The 25,593-nt window shown below is 43.2% G+C and overlaps 1 protein-coding gene across 1 annotated transcript; it reads left to right on the top strand.

Annotated features, from left to right (window-relative positions):
• The first annotated feature begins 625 nt into the window (after positions 1 to 625).
• On the top strand, positions 626 to 19,448 carry tcf19l (transcription factor 19 (SC1), like). Its single transcript, XM_069919519.1, has 3 exons — positions 626 to 1,173; positions 5,870 to 6,653; positions 11,815 to 19,448. The coding sequence occupies exons 1-3, from the start codon at positions 903 to 905 to the stop codon at positions 12,068 to 12,070; spliced, it is 1,311 nt and encodes a 436-aa protein (XP_069775620.1). The 5' UTR covers positions 626 to 902; the 3' UTR covers positions 12,071 to 19,448.
• Positions 19,449 to 25,593: the final 6,145 nt, after the last annotated feature.

Genomic DNA, 25,593 nt, shown 5'->3' with positions numbered 1-25,593 from the left:
ATGAACCATCTACACTGCCTTACTTTGACATATTCTTGCACTAGTTTTATTTATTGCTCAAAGGTGGTTTTATATAAATGTTTGTACTCTGGAATGTTGCTGGAAAGCAATGTTCATGGCAAATTCTGATTCTGAGATGAACACAGGGTGGTGGTGTTCTGGTACAGATGATGATACTGATAAGTCAACTGACAGATTTCTCACTGAAATTAAATTTAGTATAGAGATTTTAAAAAAATCTTTCTATTTAACGTAACATAAGTTTTAGTACTATTGCCATACGAGATTTGTTAATACATTATTTTTTATTTACTTGATGCCAATAAAAATATTGAAAAAGAAATTAAATGCCTACAGCGTTCATTTGTACCATTTTGACAAATGTGACTCTAAACAAGAAACGAGCCGATTTTCTGCGTGGGAGATATCTGACAAAGCTGCCTGGCAGCAAGCACGTCCGCCAGTCTGAAATATGGCGCCAGGGGTGGTGGTGTCAGTCTCGACTCTGCGCATGCTCAGCGGGCGCGCCGGATTTTTAAAAGTAATCTCGCGAGGTTGACTGCCATCAGCTCCAGCGCGCCAATTTTCAAAGGCGCATCCTTTCAATAGAAGAGGAGGAGAGCGAGCGGGGAGGAAGTCGGCTGGCCGTTGTCAAGGGGAGAAACCGGCGCGACTTACCCCGCCATCGGCCGCCTCTGCCCCGGGCGGCATCCGAGCGCCAGGACCCTCCGCGCTGCCCTGACGCCGGCGACTCGGGGAGAGGGAGGGGAGGGGGTGCTGGGTGACGTAACAATAGCCTCGAGGATGGGGTCTCGAGCTCTCGATGACGTGACCAAGTTTTGACGCGGAAGGAACACGGGCTTCGATGACGTAATAGCCCCGCCGCTCCTCAGTCGGCGACGATGCTGTCGGAGGTCCAGCCGTGTCTGCAGTTGCTCCGCATCGGCACAGCTCCCCACCCGAGCCCTGCCTGCGCCCCGCGCGACCTCTACACCTTCCTGCCGGCCGGCCGCCGCTGCACCTTCCGCCTGGGCCGCCAGGCCGACCTGACCGACCTGCGCCTGAGCTCGGGCCGGGCTGGCGAGCTCATCTCCCGGGTGCATGCCGAACTGCAGGCCGAGAGGGGGCCGGCCGGCGATTGGATGGTGCACATCGTGGACAGGAGCACGAACGGTGAGGGGACCGGGCTCGGGCAGGGGCGGAGGGGGCATTGCAGCCCAGCACTGGTCTTCGGCCCTCAATGTGCTCATATATCTAGCAAAAAGAACCCCCTCCCTATCCCAAAACCCTATGTGTTCCGCTCTCAGAGTGGCCTTAATGCCCCTGCACCCCTGGCAAGGCATTCCAAGCACCCCTGGGGTGGGGGTGGGGGAAGAACCTACCTCTGATGCCTCCCTTAAACTTTCCTCCTTTCACTTTGTGGTGTTCGAGAAATAGATACTTCCCTGCATTCGACCTGGTCACGCCCTAAAGTGAGGCCTTTCTGGGAAGATTTGGGTAATCTTGGGTGAGGGGAAATACTGGAATTCGATAACCCTAAGGTGCATGAACTTTATTGGGGAATTTAGAAGACCTAACATGAGGCTGTCAAAGTAGCAATTAAAATTCGTTAAGCTCGCTTTAGCAGAGGGCAGGATAGCCCACTTAAGCAGATGCTTGGAAATCTGATTCCCAACTAGGTTTAGCCCTGCTGGAAGATAGAAATGCATAATTGTGTTCCCCTGGAGATGATCACCTATAACCTCAGAAATAGGTGTGATTAATATGAAATTCATACCTGGTGCTCTCAGTGTTGAGGACCCTAGTTGGGTTATTTGTCCCTTGATGGGAGTAGGGTTTATCCTTGGTGAAGCCAATCTTTTTATTTTTTCTCTTTTTCTTCATTTCTTTCGGGTGGAAGAGTTCCTTTTATCTTGTTCTTTCTCTCTACTATCTTTCTAATTTTTTCTCCCTTTGGTTCAACATGGACATTTAATTTGCATTTTTGTACTATTGTAATTTTTCCTCCTTTATAATAATTGAATTGCATGTTGACTTTTTTCTCGCTTTAATGTTGACGTGTGGATCAATATATGCATTATTTTGTTAATATGATGGATATTGATGTTTTACTTTTTGATTATTCTTTGTTTTGACTGCATATTGATCGAAAATTCTCAAATTAAAATCTTCAAGAGTGGTGGTCGCCGCTCCCACCCTGGGGAAAAAGGTGGCTGTCTACCTTATCAGTGCCCCTCATAAGGCCTTTTTATGGTGCAACCCTGCATTAAAGTCAGATTGGAGTGGGTGGGGGGGGAGGAGATGGTGACATCTATAATGCGGATCCAGTGTTGCCTTTATGGAGAGCTGAGGGAGGGTAAGTGGTGCATTAGCACAACCTGTCACGATTATGTCAAACATATGCACTGGCAAGTGAAAATGTTCCCTCCCACCCAAAAGAACAAAAGACTTTAGCCATCACTTGTATGAATAATGATCCTTTAGAGAAAAATTGCAGTCGCTATTGCCCTGTATTTGATTACACTGAGCGCTTTAAAATTCGTGCTTGGGTTGAGGGCTGACGTCGCCATCGCAACGTCGTGAGCTCTCCCCTTTGCTTTCAGCGGCATTCATTTTGTGTAAGAGCTGGAGTACTATGCTCCACCTTGTACCCCCCCCCCCCCCACCACCACCGATGGCTGTCCATCTGTCTTTGGACTTTTTATGGTACTGAATCCAGCAATGTAAAGATACATTGGGTAATCTGCACGTTCGCCTTTTCTCCATAAGAAGGCTTATAATCTTGTAGAGCTCTATTAAAGTCACTCTCATTCTTCTTTGCTCCAAAGAGAAAAGTTCTAGCTCTGCCAACCTTACCTCATGACACTTGTTCTCCATACCAATTTTCCAATTAATGGGGAAGGGGGTTTAACACCAAGAGGAAGGTTAGAGTCATAGCTGAAGCACAAAAATGGTGGAGAGCAGCTAAAGATGTTTGTGAAGTTTCGGGCCTTGGCCTTTCAAGGAATAAGCAAAGAACAGGAAGGCATCAGAATGAAGACCAGACTGGCTGGAGGGGAGTCTTGACCCAAAAAAAGGTCTTAATTTGATTTGATAGTAGGAAAGGTGAGAATTGATTTTTGTCTCTGAAAGGAGACAGAGGGAGAGAGTTACAGTGTTGTGGGAAAGGCAATGGGGGAGGAAGGGGGTTTATTGGAAACCAGAGAAGTCAATGTTAATGCCATCCGATTGGAGGGTGCCCAGATGGAATACGAGTCATTGTAATAGAGCCAGGAGTGCACCCTAGAAGAAAAATAGAACACTGCAGCATAGAAAACAGGCCCATCAGCCCTTCTAGTCTGTGCTGCTATTCTGCTTTGACCCACTAACTTGCACAGTTCTTAGTCCTCCCAAACATCTCCCTATCCAAATTTTTCTCGTGTTCAAACTGAGCCCATATTCAACACTTCAGTTCGCTCCACCCTCCCACCACTCACTGTGTGATGAAGTTCCCCATAAACCTTTCACCCCTAAACCTCTAGTTTGTAATGGGAGTCTTATTGGGTGGATGTGTGATAGTTTAAAGTCTTGGGAAGGAAAATGTGGGTTTCAGGAAGGGTGTGGACAAATGCAATACTGGCAGTCATTTCAAAAGGATTAGATACAAGTGCCAGGTGTGCGATGCTCAGCCTTCACTTTGTGAGCAGTTTTGGGCTCTTTGTTTAAGAAAGGGTGTGCTGAAGATGGGGAGGGTTCAAAGGACATTCACTAGGATGATTCTGAAATGAAATGGTTGTCATGTAGAAACTTTGTAATGTAGAAACAGAAAACAGACCCTTTAGTCCGTGCCAAACTATTCTGCTCAGCCCTGCTGACCTGCACCTATTCCATATCCTTCCCATCCATATAACTTAAAATTTTTAAATGTTGAAATTGAGCCCACATTCACCACTTCAGCTGGTAGCTTGTTCCATACTCCCACCACTTTCTTTGTGAAGATGTTCCTCTTAAACCTTTCCCTTTTCATCCTTAATCCATGTCCTCTGGTTTGGATCTCACTGAACCTCTGGAAAAAGCCTACTTACATTTCCTTTATCTATAACCCTCATGATTTTGTATACCTCTATCAAATCTCTCCTTGTTCTCTGCTCCAATGAATCAAGTCCTAATGTATTTAACCCTGTAACTCAATTCCTGAAGTCCTGACAACATCCTTTTAACTCCTCTCTGCACTCTTAATCTTAATGACATCTTTCCAGTACTGGCTTTTGTCCCTCACTTGCTGGAATCCTTGAGCAGGCAAGCTACACTCCCTGACCCTCTTTCTACATTGACCATCCCACCAACGATAACACACAGATGGACTCTCGTAGCTCCTTATCATCTTGCCTTTCTTTCCCTTTTGTCCCCCGGGACGACAAGCTCTGGCCGGACCCCGTGGGAAGACGGCAGAGAGATTCAGGGGGGTTACACCAGGAGATGAACTGATCGGAGAGCCTGCATGAACATCTTCATCTAGTTCAACACTGCCACCACTCTCTGTGTGAAGAAGTTTCCCCTTCTCCCCTCTCCCCCCCCCCCCACCTCAATCTCTGGTTTGTAATGGGAAATTTACTGGGTGGATTATGGGATCATTTAAAGACTTGGAAAGGGGATGTGGGTTTAAGGAAGGGTGCGGTCAAATGTAATGCTGGCATTCTTTTCAGATGGAAAAGAAATACAAGAGCAGGAGCTTGATGTTGAGGTTTTATAAGGTACTGGAGAGATCTTGCTTGGAGTATTTGAACAGTTTTGGGCTCATTTAAGGATGTGCTGATATTGGAGAGGGTTCAGCAGAGGCTCTCAAGGATAATTCTGGGAATGAAAGGATTATCATATGAGGAGTGTTTGACAGCTCTTGGAATTTAGAGGAATGAGAGGGAGATCTCATTGAAATATTTTGAATGTTGGAAGGCATGGATAAAGTAGATGTAGAAAGGTTGCTTTGCATGATGGGAGAGTCAGGAGTCCCTTTTCCACTGGGAATTAATGGGGAAAGGCCAGGCAGAGCAGCTGAGCGCTCCTCATAGTCTCTATGGGCGGAATGGCCTGTTTCTGCTTCTATTCCGATGGCCTTTTAGCATGGAAAGCTGTGCATCTCATTGCCTGTGGCTATCCCTGTCATTGATAGCATTTGGGGCTGGGAATTGCAATAACAAGCTGCTTCTGTTTATTTTCTGGTGACCAAAATGGTAAATTGAGATGCTCGTAATATCTTTGTCCTTCCTGTGACAGATGGCCTATTAAAGGTGGCAAGGTGTGCGCTTGACACCCGATCACATCTGTGATTTCATTTTCACCCACACAACATTGTTTTGATTTTTGTTGGATTACGGATTAAAGCCAGGCACTTCTTCACTGAGATGGAAAGGTAGCAAACGCAGGCTGCTGCTTGTCTTGATGAACACTTTCTGAGTTGCATCAATTCCATATATACTGACGTATAAGATGGGACTTGAACTTTAAAAATGCCACCCCAAAATCAGTGGTTGTTTTGTTCACCAAGAATAAATCCGAACCTTAACAGTGAAGTCTCAGTGCTACTCCCGTGCCAAGTATAAAATCCTCCGGTGGTTTTAAAATAGGGTCATAAAATTTAAACCTTTTTTTGGGTAATTTGCTTTTTTAAAAAAAAATTAAAATTTTAAATTTAGACATGCAGCACGGTAACAGGCCCTTTCAGCCCACGAGTCGTGCTGCCCACTTTACACCCTTTTAACCTACAACCTGTTTCGAATGGTGGGAGGAAACCGGAGCCCCTTGGCGGAAACCCACGCAGAGTTTCTCCAGCACTTCTGTGTATTGCATGTCTTTCATAATATTAAAATTGCTTATGGTTCTGTTGCTCCAGGAACTTTTGTGAATGATGTTCGCATTCCCAAAGGCCAAAGGACTGAGCTTGCAGATGGTGATACGGTCACCTTCGGTCATCCTGATGCCATGAACATCCCAGAGGGCTGTTTGGCAACTCAGCAGGACTCTGAGTTTTATTTCCTATTCCAAAAGGTCAGCGTGCGTCCAGCAGACTTTGATGCCATAACAATTCCCAAGGTACGGGAGCAATGTGGATTCCGGCCGGTCTGTTCCACAGATAAATGCATCTCTCCCCAGGCGGCTCGGATCCGGAGCTTCACTGAGACACCAGCTGCCTCCCGGGCGACTCTGATTCTGAACTCTATTGGTAGCATCAGCAAGCTGAAGTCGCAGCTCTCCACCTTTCAGACTGAACTAGAGGACAGTGGCCAGTATGGTGATACAAGGGGGGTTTTGGGGAAATTTCGACAGTTCTTGAAGAGCCGGGGTTCCAGCAATGATATGGTCACCACTCCAGCTCAGAAGAAGCCAGGTGATCGGCCAGTCACCAAGCATCGGCGGAAGACTGTTCACACTGTCCTTCCGGACCTTGAGCTGGAGGAAGAACTACAACGGTTTTCGGTGAAGGTGCAACAAAGTGCCACTGGCCGTCGGCACTGCAAATCGGAGTCTGGGGTGGACCACAATTTGTATCGACAGTTGACTTTGGGTGTCCGGGAATTGTCGCCAGAATCAAACCCCACCTTCAAGAAGCACAAATTGGAGCACAATGCTCCTATTCCCCAAAGTGCAATCGAGAGTGCCCACATTACTCCCACTGGGTGAGTTCGTGTGCCTTTATCAAACAAGTGTTAATGTAAGACTTGGAGTCCAGGGTGCAGTTTTGGGCTCCTTATTTAAGAAAGGACAGACTGGCATTGAAGAAGGTTAAAAAAAAATTCACAGCAATGATTCCTGGAAATCAGGGATCAGCTTATGAGGAATGTTTGATGGGTTCTTGGACTCTGCTCATTGGAGTTCAGGAGAATGTGTGGGCAGGGGAGGGGGAGAAATCCTCATAGAAGCATCTCAAATGTTCAAAGGCCTGGATAGAATAGATGTGGCAAAATTGTTTCCCTTTGTAGGGTAGTCTAGGACAAGAGGGCATGACTTCAGGATTGAAGGGTTCCCATTTAAAACCCATGTCAAGAAATTTCTTTAACCAGAGTCTCTGCAATTTGCAACCATGGGCAGCTGTGGAGGCCAAGTCACTGGGTGCCTTTAAAGCAAAGATTGATAGGTTTCTGAATAGTCAGGATATCAAAGGCTATGGGGAGAAGGCACAGAGTGGGGCTGAGTGGGAGAATGGATCATGTCATAATGGAACGGCAGACTTGACGGGCCGAATGGCTTAGTGAAATTTAAATTAGGTTAGACATACAGCACAGAAACAGGCCCACGAGCCCATGTGCCCCAATTGACTACAACCCCAGTACATTTTTATTTAAATGGTGGGGGGGGGGGAGAGCTGGAGCACCGAGAGGAAACACCCCACCTCCCCAATACACACACCATTTAAACTCCTTATAGACAGTAAGGGTCTCAACCCCCTGGTCCAAATAACTGGAGCTGTAACAACTTTGGCTAACCACTACGCTAACCGTCCCGCCCACACGGTTCAGCTCCGATACTTTGCAGACTCTAATCCTCAATAATCCACGACTCAAATGAGACTGAGAATTGACTTTAATCTTCAGGCTTGGACTTTTGTTGGGTTGGATACCAGTTGTGTAGAGTCATCAGCCCTTTGAAGGTACCAGAACATATACTTTATAAGTGGGATGAAAAACTGGTGCAATATAGAAGTTCACCAGTACTGCACCATTTACTTAACAAATGGAAGAAGATTCACGTAGAAAAGAAAAAAACAAATTACCAACTACCAAAATTATTATTAATGCAAAATCAACTAATCCCTTTCACAATAGATAACCTTTCCTTTAGAGAATGGGAGAGAAAAGGAATTAAAAGAATAGAAAATTGTTTTTTGGGAATTAATTCATTACCTTTTGAACAAATGTACAAATATGGTATAACTCACGGTACAATGTTTGCATACCACCAACTGAGAACCTACTTAAAGGACAAATTGGGAAGCAGACTGAGGTTACCAGAAGGAAGCAGCTTTGATTATGTGATTACAGACACAATGATAATTAAAAGATTTATAACAAACATGTACATAGCTGCAAGAGAAGGAAAATGATGAAATAAGCTATAAACCCAAACAAAAGTGGGAACAAGGTCTAAACATAAAGATAAAAAATGAAAAATGAGTCATCAGCCCTTGGATAATCTGTTGGAGTGAGATTTGCCACCAGCTCTTTCATTATGTTGTGCAGCAATGCTCGCTTGCTTTGCAATGGCTCCATTCAGGCCAAAGCTCTATTGCAGTTCCAGACAAATGTGGCCCAATTGCTTGGCTTTTTATTCTCAGTGAGAACAGGACAGACGGAAACCCAACTGGCATGAATATAGATTAAAAAAAAATTCTAATCTCCATCTGGTTCCATCTCTTTACCTACTTTTAAAAAAAAAATGTAATTTGGAGAAGCCTCACCGTAACAAGCCCTTCCAGCTCAGGAGCCTGTGCCCTCCAAATACACTAATTAACCTACAAACTCTGGATGCTTTTGGAGTGTCGGAGGAAACCCGGACAGATCATGGGGAGAATGAACAAACTCCTTACAGGTATTCTCTAACCGCTATTCCCAACCTTGATGAAGGGGTCAAACCCAAAATGCTGGTTCTGTTTCTTTATCTTTGCTACATAATGGACACTGTTTAACCAGCTGAGTTTCTTCAGCATTGTGTTTTTACTACAACTACGGTGTCTGCAAGCCTTTTAACTTCTTTCTCACTCTTCCCCTACTTGTCTTTCCCCTTTTCCTGTCCAATATTCTCTCAGCTTTCTTCCCCCTTCATCTACTTAATATCACTCCTTGCTTCAGTTCAGGGTTCAGACCTGCAACGTTGACTGAATATTTTGCCTCATTGAGTTATCTATTGTCTTGAATATTTTTTTAAGGTGGTTAGTAAGTGTGGAAAGGTAAACTATGTAATTTTCTTCTGCGTTACATGTTTACCAGAGACCTGTTGATGTTCACGCAGTTGCTTCTTTGGAGGTTAAAGCATTTGCAGGGCAATGGGAGAAGATTTCATGAATGCATGGGTTCTCCCAAGTAAAACATAATTTCATTCAACTTGACCTGACTGATGGTACCTGTTGAGTGGCTGAATCAGGTGATGCTTCACATGGCATCTGTGTCCATTTAGCATATGAAAACATTTGGAATAGAACTGGATCTGACATGTGAATGAGGTTCACCAACTGTGTGTTTCCCCTTTTTGAAATTTCCTTGATGGAAAATTATAAATCGGTGGCCAACACAAGATATAGGAGTGGAAGCAGGCCATTTGGGCCATCTAGTCCATCTGCCATTCTATTATGAGCTAATCCATTTTCCCACAGCCCCACTCCCCTGCTTTCTCTCCATAACCTTTGATAGGAATCTGAAATGTCAGGGTATCAATCTCTGCATTAAATAAAACCCAACGTCTTGGCCTCCACAGCTGCTCATGGTAGAAAATTCCACTGCTCTCACTGAAGAAATACCTCCACATCTGTATTAAATGGGTTCCCTTCAATCCCAAAGTTGTGCCTCTCGTTCTAGACTCCCTACCATGGAAAACAACTTTGTCGCATCTATTGTGTTCAGGCCTTTGAGGTGCTTCTTCAAGGTCTCCTCCCCACCCAATTTTCAACCCAAAAGCCATCAAATGTTTCAAGAGCCATCAGAGCAGAAATAGGTCATTCAGCCCATCAAATCTGCCCTGCCATTTAATCATGAGCTGATCCATTTACCCCATTCAGCCCCACTGCCTGGCCTTCTCATTACCTTTGCCCTGCCCTCGTTCCTTGTATGCTAAATCCTTCATTCCAGGAATCATTCATTTGAATCTCTGGACCCTCTCCAGTCCCGCCACATCCAAGAAGGAGCCCAAACCTGTACCCCATACTTGCAAGTGAGGCCTCACCAGATCCTTATAAAGCACATCACATCGCTGCTCTTATATCCTGTTATTCTCGCTGCGAATGCCAGTGTTCCGAGTAAGAGCTTCAGCTGATGTGCTACACTTTAGAGCAGTCATTCCAAAAGTGGGCGCTGCTGCCTCCTGGGGACAGTGGAAAGATCCAGGAGGGTGGTTACGAGAAAGGGGGGCAGTGAATGTTCATGGAGTTGCTTTAAATTGGGCAGTGTTCTCTCGTCAGGTCGTTATCTTTTTCTTGAACAAAAAGCTGTTTCCTTGCAGGAGAGGTTGACATCAAAGTTCTTGATTCCCGAAGAGACTGACAATGATGAATATAATCAAAACCTCTCACTCACAAATTATAAGCTGACACAGGCAAACAAGAACCCATTGTGCTACAATGAACATCTCCAGGCAGGGAAACACTGCTCTCTCTGCTGGCCTCTCAGTGATACACTTGTTGTTTTAAATTTGCAGTAGACCTAATTCAGTAAAACCTCATTAGAATGTGGTGGTTGGAGTCCAAGATTTCATTCCGCGTTACAGCTGAGTCGCGGAACAGATGCCTCTATGTCAGAGCGCCTACGGATAATCAAACCCAAATATTACCAGTTTTCGAAGGATCTGCTATCTGTAACTAACAATTTCAGTGAAAGAAAGCAAGTGCATTCTTTTAATATTGGTATTCTGAATTTTAATCAACTTATTTTGCATGCTTTCTTTTGAAGCACTGGAGTGCTGAGGAGATTCTGAGCGATTGATGATGGCACTTCCAGCACCAGGGCTTTTTATAGTGATTCTTGATCATAACTTGCAGTTAAATTTTCACAAGTTGAGCCAAACAAAAGAACATAATCAATGTGGCACTATTTGATCAAGGTAAGAAGTAAATCGACTAATTATGCAGATTAACACCTTCAAAGAAACTAAATTCAAGCTGTAAATATACAAAATGCCAGTCAAACACCTCTATTAATAATAAGTTCAGTATTTAATTTATAATTTGAATTGGTTCCCTTTGTCATCTTGATCAAAGAAACTGATTTTGAGGGCAAAACACATATCAATAATCTGTCAAATCCATCCATCTATCTGTCCATATTTGCAAAGTTTGGGGTCCACAGATACCCGCGCTACAAGTGATTCTGCGGATTAACGCATCTCATTCGAACGAGGTTTCAGTGTACCAAGAAAGTGGTGTTTGTTGTGTATGGTGTGGTGGGGGGGGGGGGGGGGGGGGGCACTGGGGATGTGGCCTAGAAGCCAAGGGTGTGGAAGTCCAAAAATGTTTGGGAACCACTGCTTTGGAGCAACTTGCTCCTTTGGGGCATGGTTCCTTCCGATCATAAATCAAACTTCAGCTGGAATTTAAACAGAGAAGGGGACAAGCGGACATGAAAATGTTCAAAAATTCTTCTCTTAGTGTGTAATACTTGAATCATAATTTGTATTCTTGCCCCCAAAGCCCTGCAAATCCTTTTTCTTCACTCTTCAAAGAATGCACCTTCACTCTGAAATCAAGGGGGTACTGTTGCCATGGTCCTTGCCTGATTGGACGACCGACCTTGTTGTGATCAGCTGTTTCTGTACAAAGTTGTTAAAGCCAATAGGATTTCCATTTGCAGGCACTGCATCACATGTAATTTTTAGTTGAAATAAAGGCTTGAGCTTCACTTGAATGAATGTTATGGATTTGTATTATATGTTAAATGGTCTTGTCCACTTTTGCCATCATTCCCTTTCTTGTTCGTTTTTGGGGAAAACTCCAAAGCTTGGCCTGTTGCCCTTGTTTGAAGAATTTGAGCAAGCTGCATGTAGAAGATTGAGGGATTGTGAGAAAGCCCACAAGTTACGGTGGATTGTCTGGCAAGAGGAAGTGGCGTTTACTCTTGTTCCCTTTCTCTCTTTCAGGAAGAAGCGAGGTCGTCCCCGAAAGCATCCTTTCGGCAATATTTCGCTTGGTTCACAGGTCACATGTAAGGTCTTCACTCACACGCTACATGCCGCAGAGCAGTGCGCCGCTGAACGATGCCAGTTGCCCCAGGAAGATACTGTGGCGTGGGTGCAGTGCGATGATTGTGATGCCTGGTATCACATGGCTTGCGTTGGATGCAACTACATTGCCATGAAAGAGGCATCAGCAGAATTCCATTGTGGCTGCAGGTAACAGTCACTCCATGTATCGAAAGACCAACAATTACTGTTTTCTAGTTAGCGTTTGCCTTAACGCTATGGAAATGGGAGTGAGAATGTGAATGATCTGTCTTGTCTTTTGGCCACATGTCTTTTGGTATGCATGTGACCAATTAACCTGCAAGCCCCATGTCTTTGGAATGTGGGAGGAATCCCACACGGATGCTGGAAGAACGCACAACTCCTTGAAGACAGCAAGTGGTTCTATAGTGTTGCGTTCACCATGCAGCCTTATATTATTATTTCAGTTTCACTCAAGGGACTGCTAAAACTTCAGTTTCCTATTGAGCTTCTGCCACTGGTACCAAACCAGTATCTCAGCATAGACTTTGCCAAAATGCCTGAAGATCTTATCTTTATTTCCTTGGCAGAAACATATTGCCCTCAGCTCCCTTTTCTTATTTTGCAAAATTCTATTTTAATGACACTTGTAAGACCCCCAAGATTAACTTGCTGAATACAGTACGTTTTCCCCCATATCTGAAATTCAGTGAACTGTAAAGTTCAATTATCCGAACCTTTTTATGGCGGCAACGTGACATCACAAGTTGAAAAAATATTTTTTTTCACCTGACGTGCTCGTGCGGGGCTCTGTTTGCACCAGTTTGCTAACGACAGAGCTCTGAACCAGCTGGGAAGACGTCCGCTGAACGGCTGGATGTCAGCTCGGTGGCGGTGGTGGGAGGGTGTCAGAGATCGGTGGCGGCAGTGGGGAGGTGTCCGGGATCTGCATCTATCTTGTTTTGTAGGCTGAGATCATGCTTTTTGATGAATTAAACAGTATTTCATGGTTGAAAAGCTTTTTTTTTAATTGAGATTTAACCGCTGATACAAATATTCTGCTAATGCTACTGGGCTGGTTAAAGCCATTATTTGGTTATCTGAAAAATCCAGTTAACCTGAAAAAAAAAATCAGGTCCCTGACTTTTCGGATATGGGAAAACGTACTTTACTTGGGGTATCACAATTTTACCAAGAAATGGGGGAGCAAACTCATTTTTATTAGGACCATTGAGGAACGAATCTTTGCTTTCATCGATAGACCAAAGCAAATCTTGGTAATTGGAGCAATCTCAGCGTGATCTTGCAACTTGGCTCATGACAGCTGTGGCAGTAGTCTCTCTCTACTTGTTATCGATCTTTACTATGAAGAAGAAAAAATCCAAAGAGATTACTATTGCTGATTGTTGTGGTCAGTATCGTGCAGGCATTGACCCATTTCAGTTCCCCACCACATTTCCTTTTGCTGACGTGTCTGTCCATGGTCACGTGTCCGGCCAAACTGATCCCACCAACAAGTTGGAGGGACCACAACTCGCCTGCTGTCTGTGCACCCCTCCCCAACCGGATGGCATGAACCAACTTCTCTGGTATTCGTTCACCCCCTCTCCAAAAATCAATTCTCACCTTTTCTCTTGTATCCAATGAACTCCTTTTGTTTGTTGGTCTGCTCATCCCCTTCCTATTCCTCCACCTTTCTCTCTTTAATGGGACACCCACCTGCTTTTTGCTTGTATCTTACCCTTAAAGTTGGGAATGCATCTCTACCTCATACGAAAGCTGGAAGACCTACCGTGTTCTGTATTTTTTTTTAAGGCGTTGAGTGGATGTATACACTGCTAATATTCCCTTCATTATTATCTCCTGCTAAAGCCCTCAGTCATGAAAAGTCTGTCTATTGAATGAAGCCACAGCTGATAGCACCTGGTACTTGTGAAACTGTTCCTTGGCCTGATTCTTCTGGTCAAAATTTGAATGTTGCAACATCAATCTGCTGTTCTTTCTTGGCGGGACCTGTGAATATTTCATTCATTATTTTTCCATACCTCGATGAAGGCCTCAAACCTGAAACGCCAGCTATGTATTTTTACCTGTGCTACATAAAAGACCCTTCCTGACCTCCTGAGTTTCTCCAGCTTTGTGTGTTTTGCTTCAGCCACAGTCTGCAGATTTTCGCATTTTGCTTCTAAACGTTTCATTTGGCTGGTTGTACTTGGGTGTTCAGGATTTGGATTGGGAAGTAAGGAGGAGAAGCAGAGATAGCCTGATCGATGCAAGAAACTGGGTCCAATCCAGTAGTTGAGTGAAACACGGAAATCTGCAGGTGTTGTGATTGTAAGTAAAATGCAGGAATGCTGGAGGCACTCAGCAGGACTTGCAGCGTCTGTAGGAGGTAAAGGTGGATAGCCTGAGCCCTTCTTCACGATATGAACAAAAAACAGGCAGGTCGGAATAAAAATGCCAGGGGAGGAGCAGTGCAGGACAGTGAATAAAAGGATATGGATAGGACAGGAGAAGAAAGGTGAGAATTGATCAGAGGAAGAAATGGTTCTGTGAATGCAGAGCTGGGGAAAAGGAGATGGGGGTAAGTGAAAGGGAGGGGGATAGATGAAAGGAGACATTGTTAATGTCGATGTTAATGCCATTTGATTGGAGGGTGCCCTGATGGAATGAGATGTTATTCTTCCATTTTGTGGTGGTCTCAGTCTGGCAGCATGTGAGACCATGGATGGGCATGTCAGCATGGGAATGGAACAGGGAATTGAAATGGGTGGCCACTGGGAGATCTCCGCTATTACAGCGATAGAGCCAATGTGCTCAACGAAGTGATCTCCCAGTTTCACTGATGTAGAGGAGACAGGATGCAGTAGATAACCCCTGCAGATTCACAAGTGAAGTGCTTGCTTCACTTGGAAGGTCTCTTTGGGGCCCTGAATGGTGGCGGGGGAGGAGGCGTGGGCGCATGTGTCGCACCTCCTGCGGTTGCAGGTGTCAAGGGGGTGATTGATGGGAACGGAGGAGTGTACAAGGGTGTAACGGGGAGGACCTCCTGTGGAAGGTGGAGGGGGATGATTTGTCTGCTGGTGGGATCACTGAGTTGGCGGTGGAAATGGTGGAGAATGACATGTGTGCGGAGGCTAATAAGGTGGTAGGTGAGGATGAGGGGAATCGAGTAGTTGTTCAGTGATTCCTGGTTCCCTCTCTAGAAAAAGCTACACTGATGTGCATTTTCTGATTGTGTTTTCACAGCAAATGAGATATTCTTGAGGCCAACCACAATTTTATCAATGGGCAAACTCAGCTTGCTCATTGGAAATTACATTACCGCTTTCAGTTAATTCTGTATGTTATTCAAGTGACTTCTGATTTGATTAAGGAAGCTAATATATTGGACAGTTGAATGGAGTTTTTATTCTTAACCTCTGGCTGAATGAGAATTGGGAATCTTCATTAAATGCAAGAATGATGGCAAAATGGTTGGAGACTCTAATGAGCTTGCATTTTAAAAAAATGCATGAATATTGGGATCATTAATCCTTTTTTACTTCATTATCAGAATCTGGCAAGTTATTTTAAAGTAGATTTATTTCAAAATCTACCACTCGCAGTGACTACCAATAATGCGAAGAGAATCAAATCCTTGAGTGGCTAAGACCTAGCCACAGCATTTGAACCAAGGTACAAGTGGACCAGTTTGTGTTTTTCCACTGCCAAGTGTTGTCCTTGCAGTGGTTGAGCAATCACATTTCCATCCAAACTTGAGTTTTTTTCTTCTTTCTGGATCTGGCTTGAAGAAGTGAGTGTGGTCTTGAATTTTAAAAATAAATTAAGACATGCAGCATGGTAACGGGCCCTTTGGACCCATGAGCCCATGCTGACCAAATATCCCAATTAACAAACAACACCTGTACAGTTCATAGGGAGGGAGGAAGCAGAAGCACCCAGAGGAAACCCACACAGACCTCACTGGGAGAACACTCAAACTCCTTCCAGACAGCAGCGGATTCAAACTAGGGTTGTTGGCACAGTAATGGCATTGTGCTACCCAGGCCACCATGATGAATCTTGAATTGAAAATATTCTTGGCTTCTCAAGATATATACCAGTATAACCTGTGCCATCTTTGTGCTTGGTGTATGTTGATCACGTTGTAACAGCGCTGATTTACCACAGCTTACAAATAAAAAATACACTCGCTCGTTTCTTTCAGCACAGCATGAAGCCAACTTTCTTTTGTTCTTCACTAGACACAGTGTGATGCTCTGAGGTAGCAGCAAGCAGATGCAAAAGACTACTGCAAGCTTTACTCTGCTAAAAGTCTGTGCCCACCAGTTTCAGCTGTGGTGGGGGAACCCGAGTGACTGACTCAGTAGGGGCCGGCTCAGGCTTACATTTGGGTTGGCCGATTGACAGCTGGCCAGGTGGAATCAGCCCCCTCAGGTGGTTCTTCTGCAGGTACAGAGATCCCCCCCTGCAGTCGGCTAGTGGTCATATCACCACACACACAGCATTACATTCAACTCCCCCTCTCAACTCTGACCTTCTCATTGGCTCATGGCCACATAAGTGGTCCTGACACTCTCACCCTCCTCCCGACGAAGGTAAGTACGCGACCACAACATAAAATGATGCTCACATGACAGTTTTGTAGACTATGAAATTGGCTGATTCAACAGCATGTTGATGAGAGGAAGAGTGAAAGAGTTATTCAAATTTGAAAATGTAGTACCTGACCTAGGCATGGTAATGGTTGTTCTGATTTATTTTCTGGCATTGATCAAGCTTTCACAGGACATTATTCTTGAGTTCATTTTAAGTAGTTTTTTTTTTTGAAGGGCATTTCTTCTCAGCCAGCATTTGGCTTGTATGAAAAGTGGAGGAGCAGGTCGTGTCGAGGAAACGGGGAGGCTACAGAAGGACTTGGACAGATTAGGATAATGGGCAGAGAGGTGGAAAATGAAATACAATGAAGCTGGAAAGTGTATGGTCATGCACTTTGGTGGAAAAAACAAATAGGCAGACTTTAAGTGGGGAGAAAATTGAAAATGCCCAGATGCAAAGGGGCTTGGGAGTCCTTGAGCAGGACAGCCTGAAGGTCAACTGGCAGGTTGAAAGAAGTGAAACACAAAAGACTGCAGACACCATGGTTGAAGTAAAAACCAAGCTGTAGGAACTCAGCAGGTCCAACGGTGCCTTACATAGAAGAGCTCGTCGACTTCTTTCACTATGCTACCTTGATCTCAAACTTGCCTGGTCTATCTCCAGCAACAATCGCCCTTTTCTTGCATCTCGCGATCTCAGGGAGGCCAGCTTTCCACCAACTGCCACAACCACCTCAACTGCACCTCCCCACACCCCATCCCCCATTCAGATTCTATTCCCTTCTTTCAATTTCTCCATCTCTGCCGCATCTGTTCCCAAGATGAGGTCTTCCAGACCAAATCTTCCGAACTGTCTGCCTCCTTTGACAACGCGGCTTCCCCGAACTTCCGGCATTCACAACTGGATCCCACTGCCAGACGCAACTTCCCCTCTCTGCCTCATGTGGGGAGTCACAAAGGGAGTGGCCCTTTGTGCCCTCATCCCTCCCTACCAATCCACCCCACACCTACCAAGCACCTTCCCCTGTGACCTTCCCCCCCCCCCCAGTTCTCTCACCCTTACAAGATTGGCAAGTTTTTCAAGCACTGTAATTACAGATTCTGCACTTTCCCTCTCTTCCCTTTCAAAGCCAAAAATCAATTCTCACCTCTCACCTCCATTAGCACCTTTTGTTGGTCAGGATTCATCACCAGGCCATCCTGCAGTCTTGAAGAAGGGCTCAAGCCCTGAAACGTCAGTAATACATCTTTACCTCCTGTGGATGCTGCGAGGCCAGCTGTGTTCTTCCAACATCTGTGTGTGTTTTTACTAAATCGCAGTGTCTGCAGAGTTTCATCTTCCATTCCATTGCTTTGAAGCGATCAATTAGCTCAATGGTTATTAGTTTTCATCTTGCCCTTTTGTGCCTTTTCCGCCTGCTGTGTTTTGCTGGAATTCTCATGCACTTGTCTGCCAAACTGATGGAAATGCTTTATTGAAGCAAATGTCTTGCCTACCAAAGGATCAGCCCTGAGTTTAGAGGTTTTCAATTTTGAATTTAAACTCTGGTAGCAGTCAATGAGCTATGGGGACATTTTAAACATCACTGTACTGATTATTAAAGTCTGCAATTTGGACTTTGATCAGTTGATTGCAAGTTTGGTACTTACTTTATTATAAGTAACTTGGAGGATAAATGAGGGTGTACGTCCATCTGATAAAATAAATGCACATATTGGAATATGACATGGGGTAATCTTGTTTACCAAAGAATGCAACCGTATGGGAACTGGCCTTTTGGCCCATCCAGGAACAGTTGATGTGGCAACACTGTTACAGTGGCCAGCGACTGTCAGGAGTTTGTGCATGCTCCCCATGTCTGTGGGTTTCCTGTGGGTGCTCTGGTTTCCTCCCACCCTTCCAAGATGTAAAGAGGCGGTAGGTTCATTGGTCATCACGGGCTCATACCCAGGAAGGCCTTGTTACTGTGCTGCGAGCTTTAAAAAAAACTTTAAAAGCATGTCAAGCTGTTAGAGTTGGTCATTTGTTAAGCGCATAGAGAACTGCTGATGAAGCTGGCAAAACATAAACTCCTTCCCTCCCCTTTGGACCAGATCTATGACCAAAATAGTTGCCTCAACAAGAGGCCCATGTGGCGTTGATCACCTTGGATCAGGTCCTTGCTGCTGTTTGCAGTTCCCACATAGAGCGGCTGGAGCAAGAACCCAGCTTGACTGTGATCCAAAATCCTGTTAACAGTGGCTATTTGGAAATAGAAGTAAACCCATTTACATAGTTTTCCACCAGACAAATAAAGGTTAGCTTGATCTTGCATCCCTTTCTTATCACGATTTTGCAGGCCCTTCCCCTTGTGGTCCCATTTGCTGGCACGTGCCCCATATTGCTCCAAACCTTTTCAATCATCCAAATGTCTTTTGTGCATCCCAATTGCTCCCACACCTACCATTTCATATGGTAGCCTTACTCTTTTCTTGAACTGCAACGTGAAACAGGATTGTGATTTAAAAAAGAAAATAAATAAAACAGTCGGTAAATTGCCCGATAAGATACAGAGAAATGTGCCAGAATTTGAGTTGCAGGAATAACAATAATCTGCTTTTATTCTACAGTTTTAAGTACAATAATACATTGCTTTTATTCTCGTTTTATTGCAAGCCCTTTAGGTGCAGATCTTTGTGGGAGATTGACTTTCTTTGTGAGGGCAATGATAAGTGGTATTGCATCTGCACAAAATCAGGTTGTAACAAAACAAAATCAGCTACATGCCTAATCAATATAAAGCATATTGTATTTTGAAAGGAAATATTAGACATGCACTAGATTTTACAGTCCAAATTGATTTGCTTGTGGACTTTCTTTGTATTTATGAAAACTTTCATCCATGCAAATCTAATGAATTACTTGTTTCTGATTGTAGAGATTCTTGCCATATCACTGACAATATCAGAATAAAATCAGTAAAGACCTGAGCTATTGTTCTTTAAATGCTGGCTGTGGCAACCTGAAGATCTTTTTATCTAATCATACTTTCTCCCCACACTGTAGGCTGAGAACAATTTGGCTTCATTGCCCCACTGATGAGAAGGGGGCATCATTTACTGGAAGTTATGCTTCTATCATCGAGAAAATGAATTCAAGGCTTTTACAGACCCTTTTTTCCAGACAAAATACTTGTCTGTGCTTGTATTCAGAGGGCAGACTGCTTGTGGAACTATTGTCATCATGTGATACCACAGCATGACACACATTTCCCTTTCTGTCGAGACACCTTCTTCCACAACTCCCTTGTCCACTCCTCCCTCCCCTTGGCACCTACCCCTGTGACTGCAAAAGATGCTCCACTTTCTCTCCCCCCCCCCCCCCCTCACCACCATTCAGGGTCCCAAGCAGTCCTTCCAAGCAAAGCAGCACTTCCCACTCTGGCTTCCCTGACAGTGGAGAAACGGCGCAGACTGGACGATCGCTTTGTTCAGCACCATGGCTCTGTCCACTGCAGTGGTGTGGATGTCCCAATGGCCATCTATTTTAATTTGCTGTCCCATTCCTTTGCTGACATGTCTGTTCGTGGTCTCATTCTCTGCCAGGCTGAAACCAATTGCAGATTGGAGGAACAACACCTCATCGTCTGCCTGGGCACCCTCCAACGAGATAACATCAACCAACTTTTCCGGTTTCCATTAAACACCCTGCATTTTTAAAAAAATATATATATTACACGAGGTGAAAAGAAAATGAAGATTTAACTTCAATGTGCTGTTGGGACATTGAATGGCAGTTTGAATTAACATCAAGCGTGTTCATTGTTAGAAGAGTCACGTGATGGAGTAGTGGCCGGTAGGGGAACTCCAGCCCTCTCCAGAAAAGTAGAAAAAAAGGTAGGGAAAAAACAAAGTCACTAACACAGAAACCATAACAAAGTGAAAGTGTGGAGAAAATGGCAGCAAAGAAAGAAAAACCAAAAAAAAACGGGACGAAAAGAAAGGACATCGGAGGAGGAAGGTGAAGGCCTTACCGGTCGGTACGAGGAGGCCCGCCGTGGAGAGAGAAGCCCGCTCCCTGAGGTCAGTGGAAACCCCGAACTCAGGACTACAAAGATGGCTCACGGAGCCAAACAAAAGTGCGCGGATGCACAAGAGAAAAAAAAACACCGACGGGAGTGGACCAGCTCAGGAGTAAATCTCCACAGCTGAAACAGACAAGTATAACACAACAGCAAGACTCTCAACAGGAAAACATAGAAAATAACGAGAACAAGAAGGAAGAGAATAAAAATAGGAAATCAAAGAAACAACAGATGAGCAACTCAGAGGACGAAGACCAACACCAAGACACTTTTAATAAAAATAAGAACAAAAATACCCAACAAAATAAACAACCCAACAAGAAAACCAGAGGAGACAGAGGTAAAGGACACAGATCCTGGAGTGGACTCAGAAGAGGAGGGAGAACAAAGAGAAATGGAAGATGAAGGGAAGGGCAAGTACATGGATATATATAATTTTTTAAAGAATATATGGAAGCAGTAAAAGAATGGCAGTTGCAAGAATTCAGTGAAATAAAAAGAAGAATAAAAGGTACAGAAGAAAAAATGAATAGATTAGTGATGATCATGACAGAAATAGGAAAAAGAGTGGACAAGGTGGAAGAACGAGAAACAGCCATAGAAATGGAGGTAGATGACTTAAAAAAAGAAATTAGATGAATCTGATTAAAAAAAAGTTAAAGAGACACAGGAGCTGTTAGCTCAGAAGATAGATATAATGGAAAATTATAATAGAAGAAAAAATATAAAGATAGTGGGCCTTAAGGAAGATGAAGGTGGAAAAAATATGAAAGAATTTATAAAAGAATGTATCTCCAGGATCCTGGGAAGACCAGAATTACAGGAAGAAATGGAAATAGAAAGGGCACACAGAACATTAGCCCCTAAACCACAACCACAACAAAAACCAAGATCCATTCTAGTAAAATACCTAAGATGTACAACAAGAGAAAATATATTGGAGAAGGCAATGAAAAAAATAAAAGAAGACAAAAAAAACCACTGGAATACAAGGGTCAAATTTTTTTTTCTATCCAGATACAAGTTTTGAACTCCTGAAGAAGACGAAGGAGTTTAATGCAGCAAAAACGACCCGATGGAAAAAAAGGTTATAAATTTATGTTAAAATACCCAGCAGTATTTAAAATAGTTATTCTGGGGCAGCAAAACAGATTATTTTCAGATCCGGAAGAAGCACGAAAATTTGCAGAACAACTACAAAACAGACAGAGAGATGAAGAGATGTAACAAGAACAAAAATGACAACAAACTATATATATATATATATATATATATATATATATATAAGTAAGAACTAAGAAGGGGAAGAAAGGAAGTAAGGAGGGAATTAAGAGCGTGACCTTTGTTATATTTGAAGATTAAAATCTTTTCTGGGGGGGCTGGGTGGGGAAGAATTACAGTCACTGCGAAATCAGTTGACACTTGCAAGCGGATTCGCAAATCCAAATGGAGAGGGGAGATGTGGTTGCCCGACAAGGGACAAAGGGCAACTCAGAAAGGGGAGGGACTATTGGGGTTAAAGGAATTTTAGATATGAGAATAGTGGAAATATTTTATGTTTTAGAAATGTTTTCTTATAATGTGTTCAAAAAAAGAATGCAGAAATGGATAAGAAGGGAAGGTGGTGATGAGGAAACGGAAAGGAAAGATAAACAAAGTATGATATGACTATGTTGAACTATATGACTTTAAATATTAATGGAATACATAACCAAATCAAAAGGAAGAAACTGTTAAATTTACTGAAAAAAGAAAAAAATGATATAGCATTCGTACAAGAAACACATCTAACTGAAATGGAACATAAGAAATTAAAGAGAGATTGGATAGGACATGTAACAGCAGCATCATATAATTCAAAAGCCAGAGGAGTAGCTATATTAATCAATAAAAACAAAATAGAAGAGGAAATAATAGATCCAGCAGGGAGGTATGTAATGATAAAATGTCAGATATATTCAGAATTTTGGAATTTACTCAATATATACTCACCCAATGAAGAAGATCGAAAATTTATGCAAGATATCTTTTTGAAGATAGCAGATACGCAAGGGAACATAATAATAGGAGGGGATTTTAACCTTAATTTGGACTCAAACATGGATACAACTGGAAAAAAAAACTAACAGAAAGAACAAAGTAACCAAATTTATAATTAAATCGATGCAAGAAATGCAACTTTTGGATATATAGAGGAATCAACACCCAAAGGAAAAGGAATATTCATATTATTCGGGTAGACACAAAACATACTCAAGGATAGACCTATTCCTGTTATCAGCCCAAATTCAAGGGAGAGTTACGAAAATGGAAAATAAAGCTAGACTATTATCGGATCACTCACCCCTGTAATTGGCAATAGAGCTAGAGGACATCCCACCAAGAATATATAAATGGAGATTAACCTCCATGCTACTTAAAAGACAGGACTTTAGAGAATTGATTGAATGACAAATTAAAATGTACTTTGAAATAAATACGGAATCAGTGAAAGATAAGTTTATACTATGGGATGCAATGAAAGCGTTCATCAGAGGGCAAATAATAAGTTATGTAACTAAAATGAAGAAGGACTACAATCAGGAAACAGAACAGTTGGAAAGGGAAATAACAAATACAGAAAAAGAATTAGCAATAAAAGATACAACTAAAAGAAGAGAATTGGCAGATAAAAAAAAAATAAAATATGAAATACTACAAACATACAAGGTGGAGAAGAACATAATGAAGACAAAACAAATATTATGAGCTAGGAGAAAAAACGCACAAAATTCTAGCGTGGCAGCTTAAGACAAACTAAAAGAATGGCATTGGCATGAAGGAAAAAGGACAAACAAATCACATATAATCCAACGGAGATCAATGAAAACTTCAGGGAATTCTACGAACAGCTATATCAAACTGAAAACGAAGGGAAAGAAGACAAAATAGATGAAGTTCTAACTAAAATTGAACTACCGAAATTACAAACAGAGGAGCAAAATAAATTAACAAAACCATTTGAAATAGAAGAATTACAGGAGATATTAAAAAAATTACTGAACAATAAAACACCAGGAGAGGATGGATTTCCAATAGAATTCTATAAAATATTTAAAGACTTGTTAATTCCTCCCCTCCTGGAAGTAATCAACCAGATTGATAAAACACAAAACATACCAGATTCATGCAAAACAGCAATAATTACAGTAATACCAAAGACAGGGAAAGATCCACTAGCACTAGCATCATATAGACCAATATCTCTACTTAACACAGATTATAAGATAATAGCTAAACTATTAGCAAACAGATTGGCCGACTATGTACCAAAAATAGTAAATCTAGACCAAACTGGATTTATTAAAAGAAGACGAACAACGGACAATGTCTGTAAATTTATTAACTTAATTCATGCAGTAGAAAGAAATAAAACTCCAACAGTAGCGGTTGCTTTAGACGCAGAGAAGGCCTTTGACAGGGTAGAATGGAATTATTTATTCAAAGTACTACAAAACTTCAGCCTACCAGAGCAATATATTAATTGGTTTAAAGCCTTATATAAGGGACCATTGGCGAAAGTGACAGTAAATGGATATATATCAAAACAATTTAACATAAGTCGATCAACAAGGCAGGGATGTCCACTATCTCCCTCACTGTTCGCGTTAGCTATAGAACCAGTGGCAGAACTGATAAGAACAAAAAATAAAATAAGAGGGATAAAAATAAATGAGAAGGAATATAAAATCAGTCTATTTGCAGATGACGTTATAATATACTTAACAGAACCAGAAATATCAATAAAAGAATTACATAGGAAATTGAAGGAATATGGAGAAGTATCGGGGTACAAGATCAACGCAAATAAAAGTGAAGCAATGCCAATGAATAATGCGGATTTCACTAAGTTTAAGAAAGAATCACCATTTAGATGGCAAACACAAGCAATGCAATACCAAGGTGTACAACTAAATAAAAATCTTGGCCATCTATATAAAATAAATTATCGTCCATTAATGAAAAAATTACAAGACGACTTAGAGCAGGGGTGTCAAACTCAAATTCACGGTGGGCCAAAATTAAAAACTTGGACTAAGTCGAGGGCCGAACTAAATATTTATTGAAAATTTTCAACAACATCTGCATGTTTTCTCTTCTTTCAACATATGTAATGTTAAACTTTAGGATATAACTTTAGGAGGATAATGTTACAGGCCAGGAGTAGGCAGCTCAAGTTCACCCTTTGCTTGTCCTGAGGGAAACCTATTTGATCCCTGTGGAGATGTAGTCAGCATTCACAGGCTGTGTCCATTTTGGCCTGCATCAGGACTCAGCATTTCCTGCTCACTCCTTAGGCTCTAGGCCTCTATTCACCCTCGACCCACCATCCCTCTACCTGACCAGTCCTTTACCCAACCTCTACTCACCCCTCACTCCACTCGCTCTGCCTCTACCCACCCCATCCTATACACGCATCTCTACTGCCTCTCCCCTCAACCTGTTCCTCCCTCTACCCGTCTCTCACCCTCTAATCACCCCTCCCCTACTCGCCCTGCCCCTCCCCTTTTACCTCTTCCCTATCCACCCCTCCTTCTACTCATCCCTCCCTCTAACTGCCCCTCACACCACCATAACTTCCCCTGCCCATTTCTCCTCACCTACACCCTCTGCCCACCCCTGCTTACCCACCCACTCAGGCTCAGCGCGCTGCCGATCAGCCTTTGCGGACAGCCACCATCTCTCTCTTCACGTGCAGGGCCGAACCAACCGTCCCTGGGGTCCGCGCGGGTGCAAGCGCTGAAGGCCGTGGCGACCGGGAGAAGTGCGCTTGCGCTGTGGAAGGGCCGTCCGGTGCCAGTCGCGCGGGGCTCGTGCTGCCCGGGGGCCATGCGCAGCCTGCCATGCCCGTTGCGCTGACAGGAAATCACAGGCGCTCGCCAATCCGCTGCACCGCTCAACAGGTGGGAGAAGTGACTGGTTGTGCGGGGAGCCTTCCAACTGGCTTGCCGGCTGATGACATCGACAGACTTCTCGTGTTACAATTTCTCGTGTTACAATGGGGAAGGATG

Source organism: Narcine bancroftii, chromosome 2 (genome assembly GCF_036971445.1).
Source record: "Narcine bancroftii isolate sNarBan1 chromosome 2, sNarBan1.hap1, whole genome shotgun sequence".
NCBI lineage: Eukaryota > Metazoa > Chordata > Chondrichthyes > Torpediniformes > Narcinidae > Narcine > Narcine bancroftii.
This window is presented reverse-complemented; position numbering and strand designations above follow the sequence as displayed.

What these genes read in the sequence shown, in the direction of transcription:
- tcf19l (XM_069919519.1), top strand. Translation starts at nt 903, where the DNA reads ATGCTGTCGGAGGTCCAGCCGTGTCTGCAGTTGCTCCGCATCGGCACA. An exon ending in CGTGGACAGGAGCACGAACG is followed by an intron (nt 1,174 to 5,869) that starts GTGAGGGGACCG and finishes CTGTTGCTCCAG; the next exon opens with GAACTTTTGTGAATGATGTT. An exon ending in GCCCACATTACTCCCACTGG is followed by an intron (nt 6,654 to 11,814) that starts GTGAGTTCGTGT and finishes TCTCTCTTTCAG; the next exon opens with GAAGAAGCGAGGTCGTCCCC.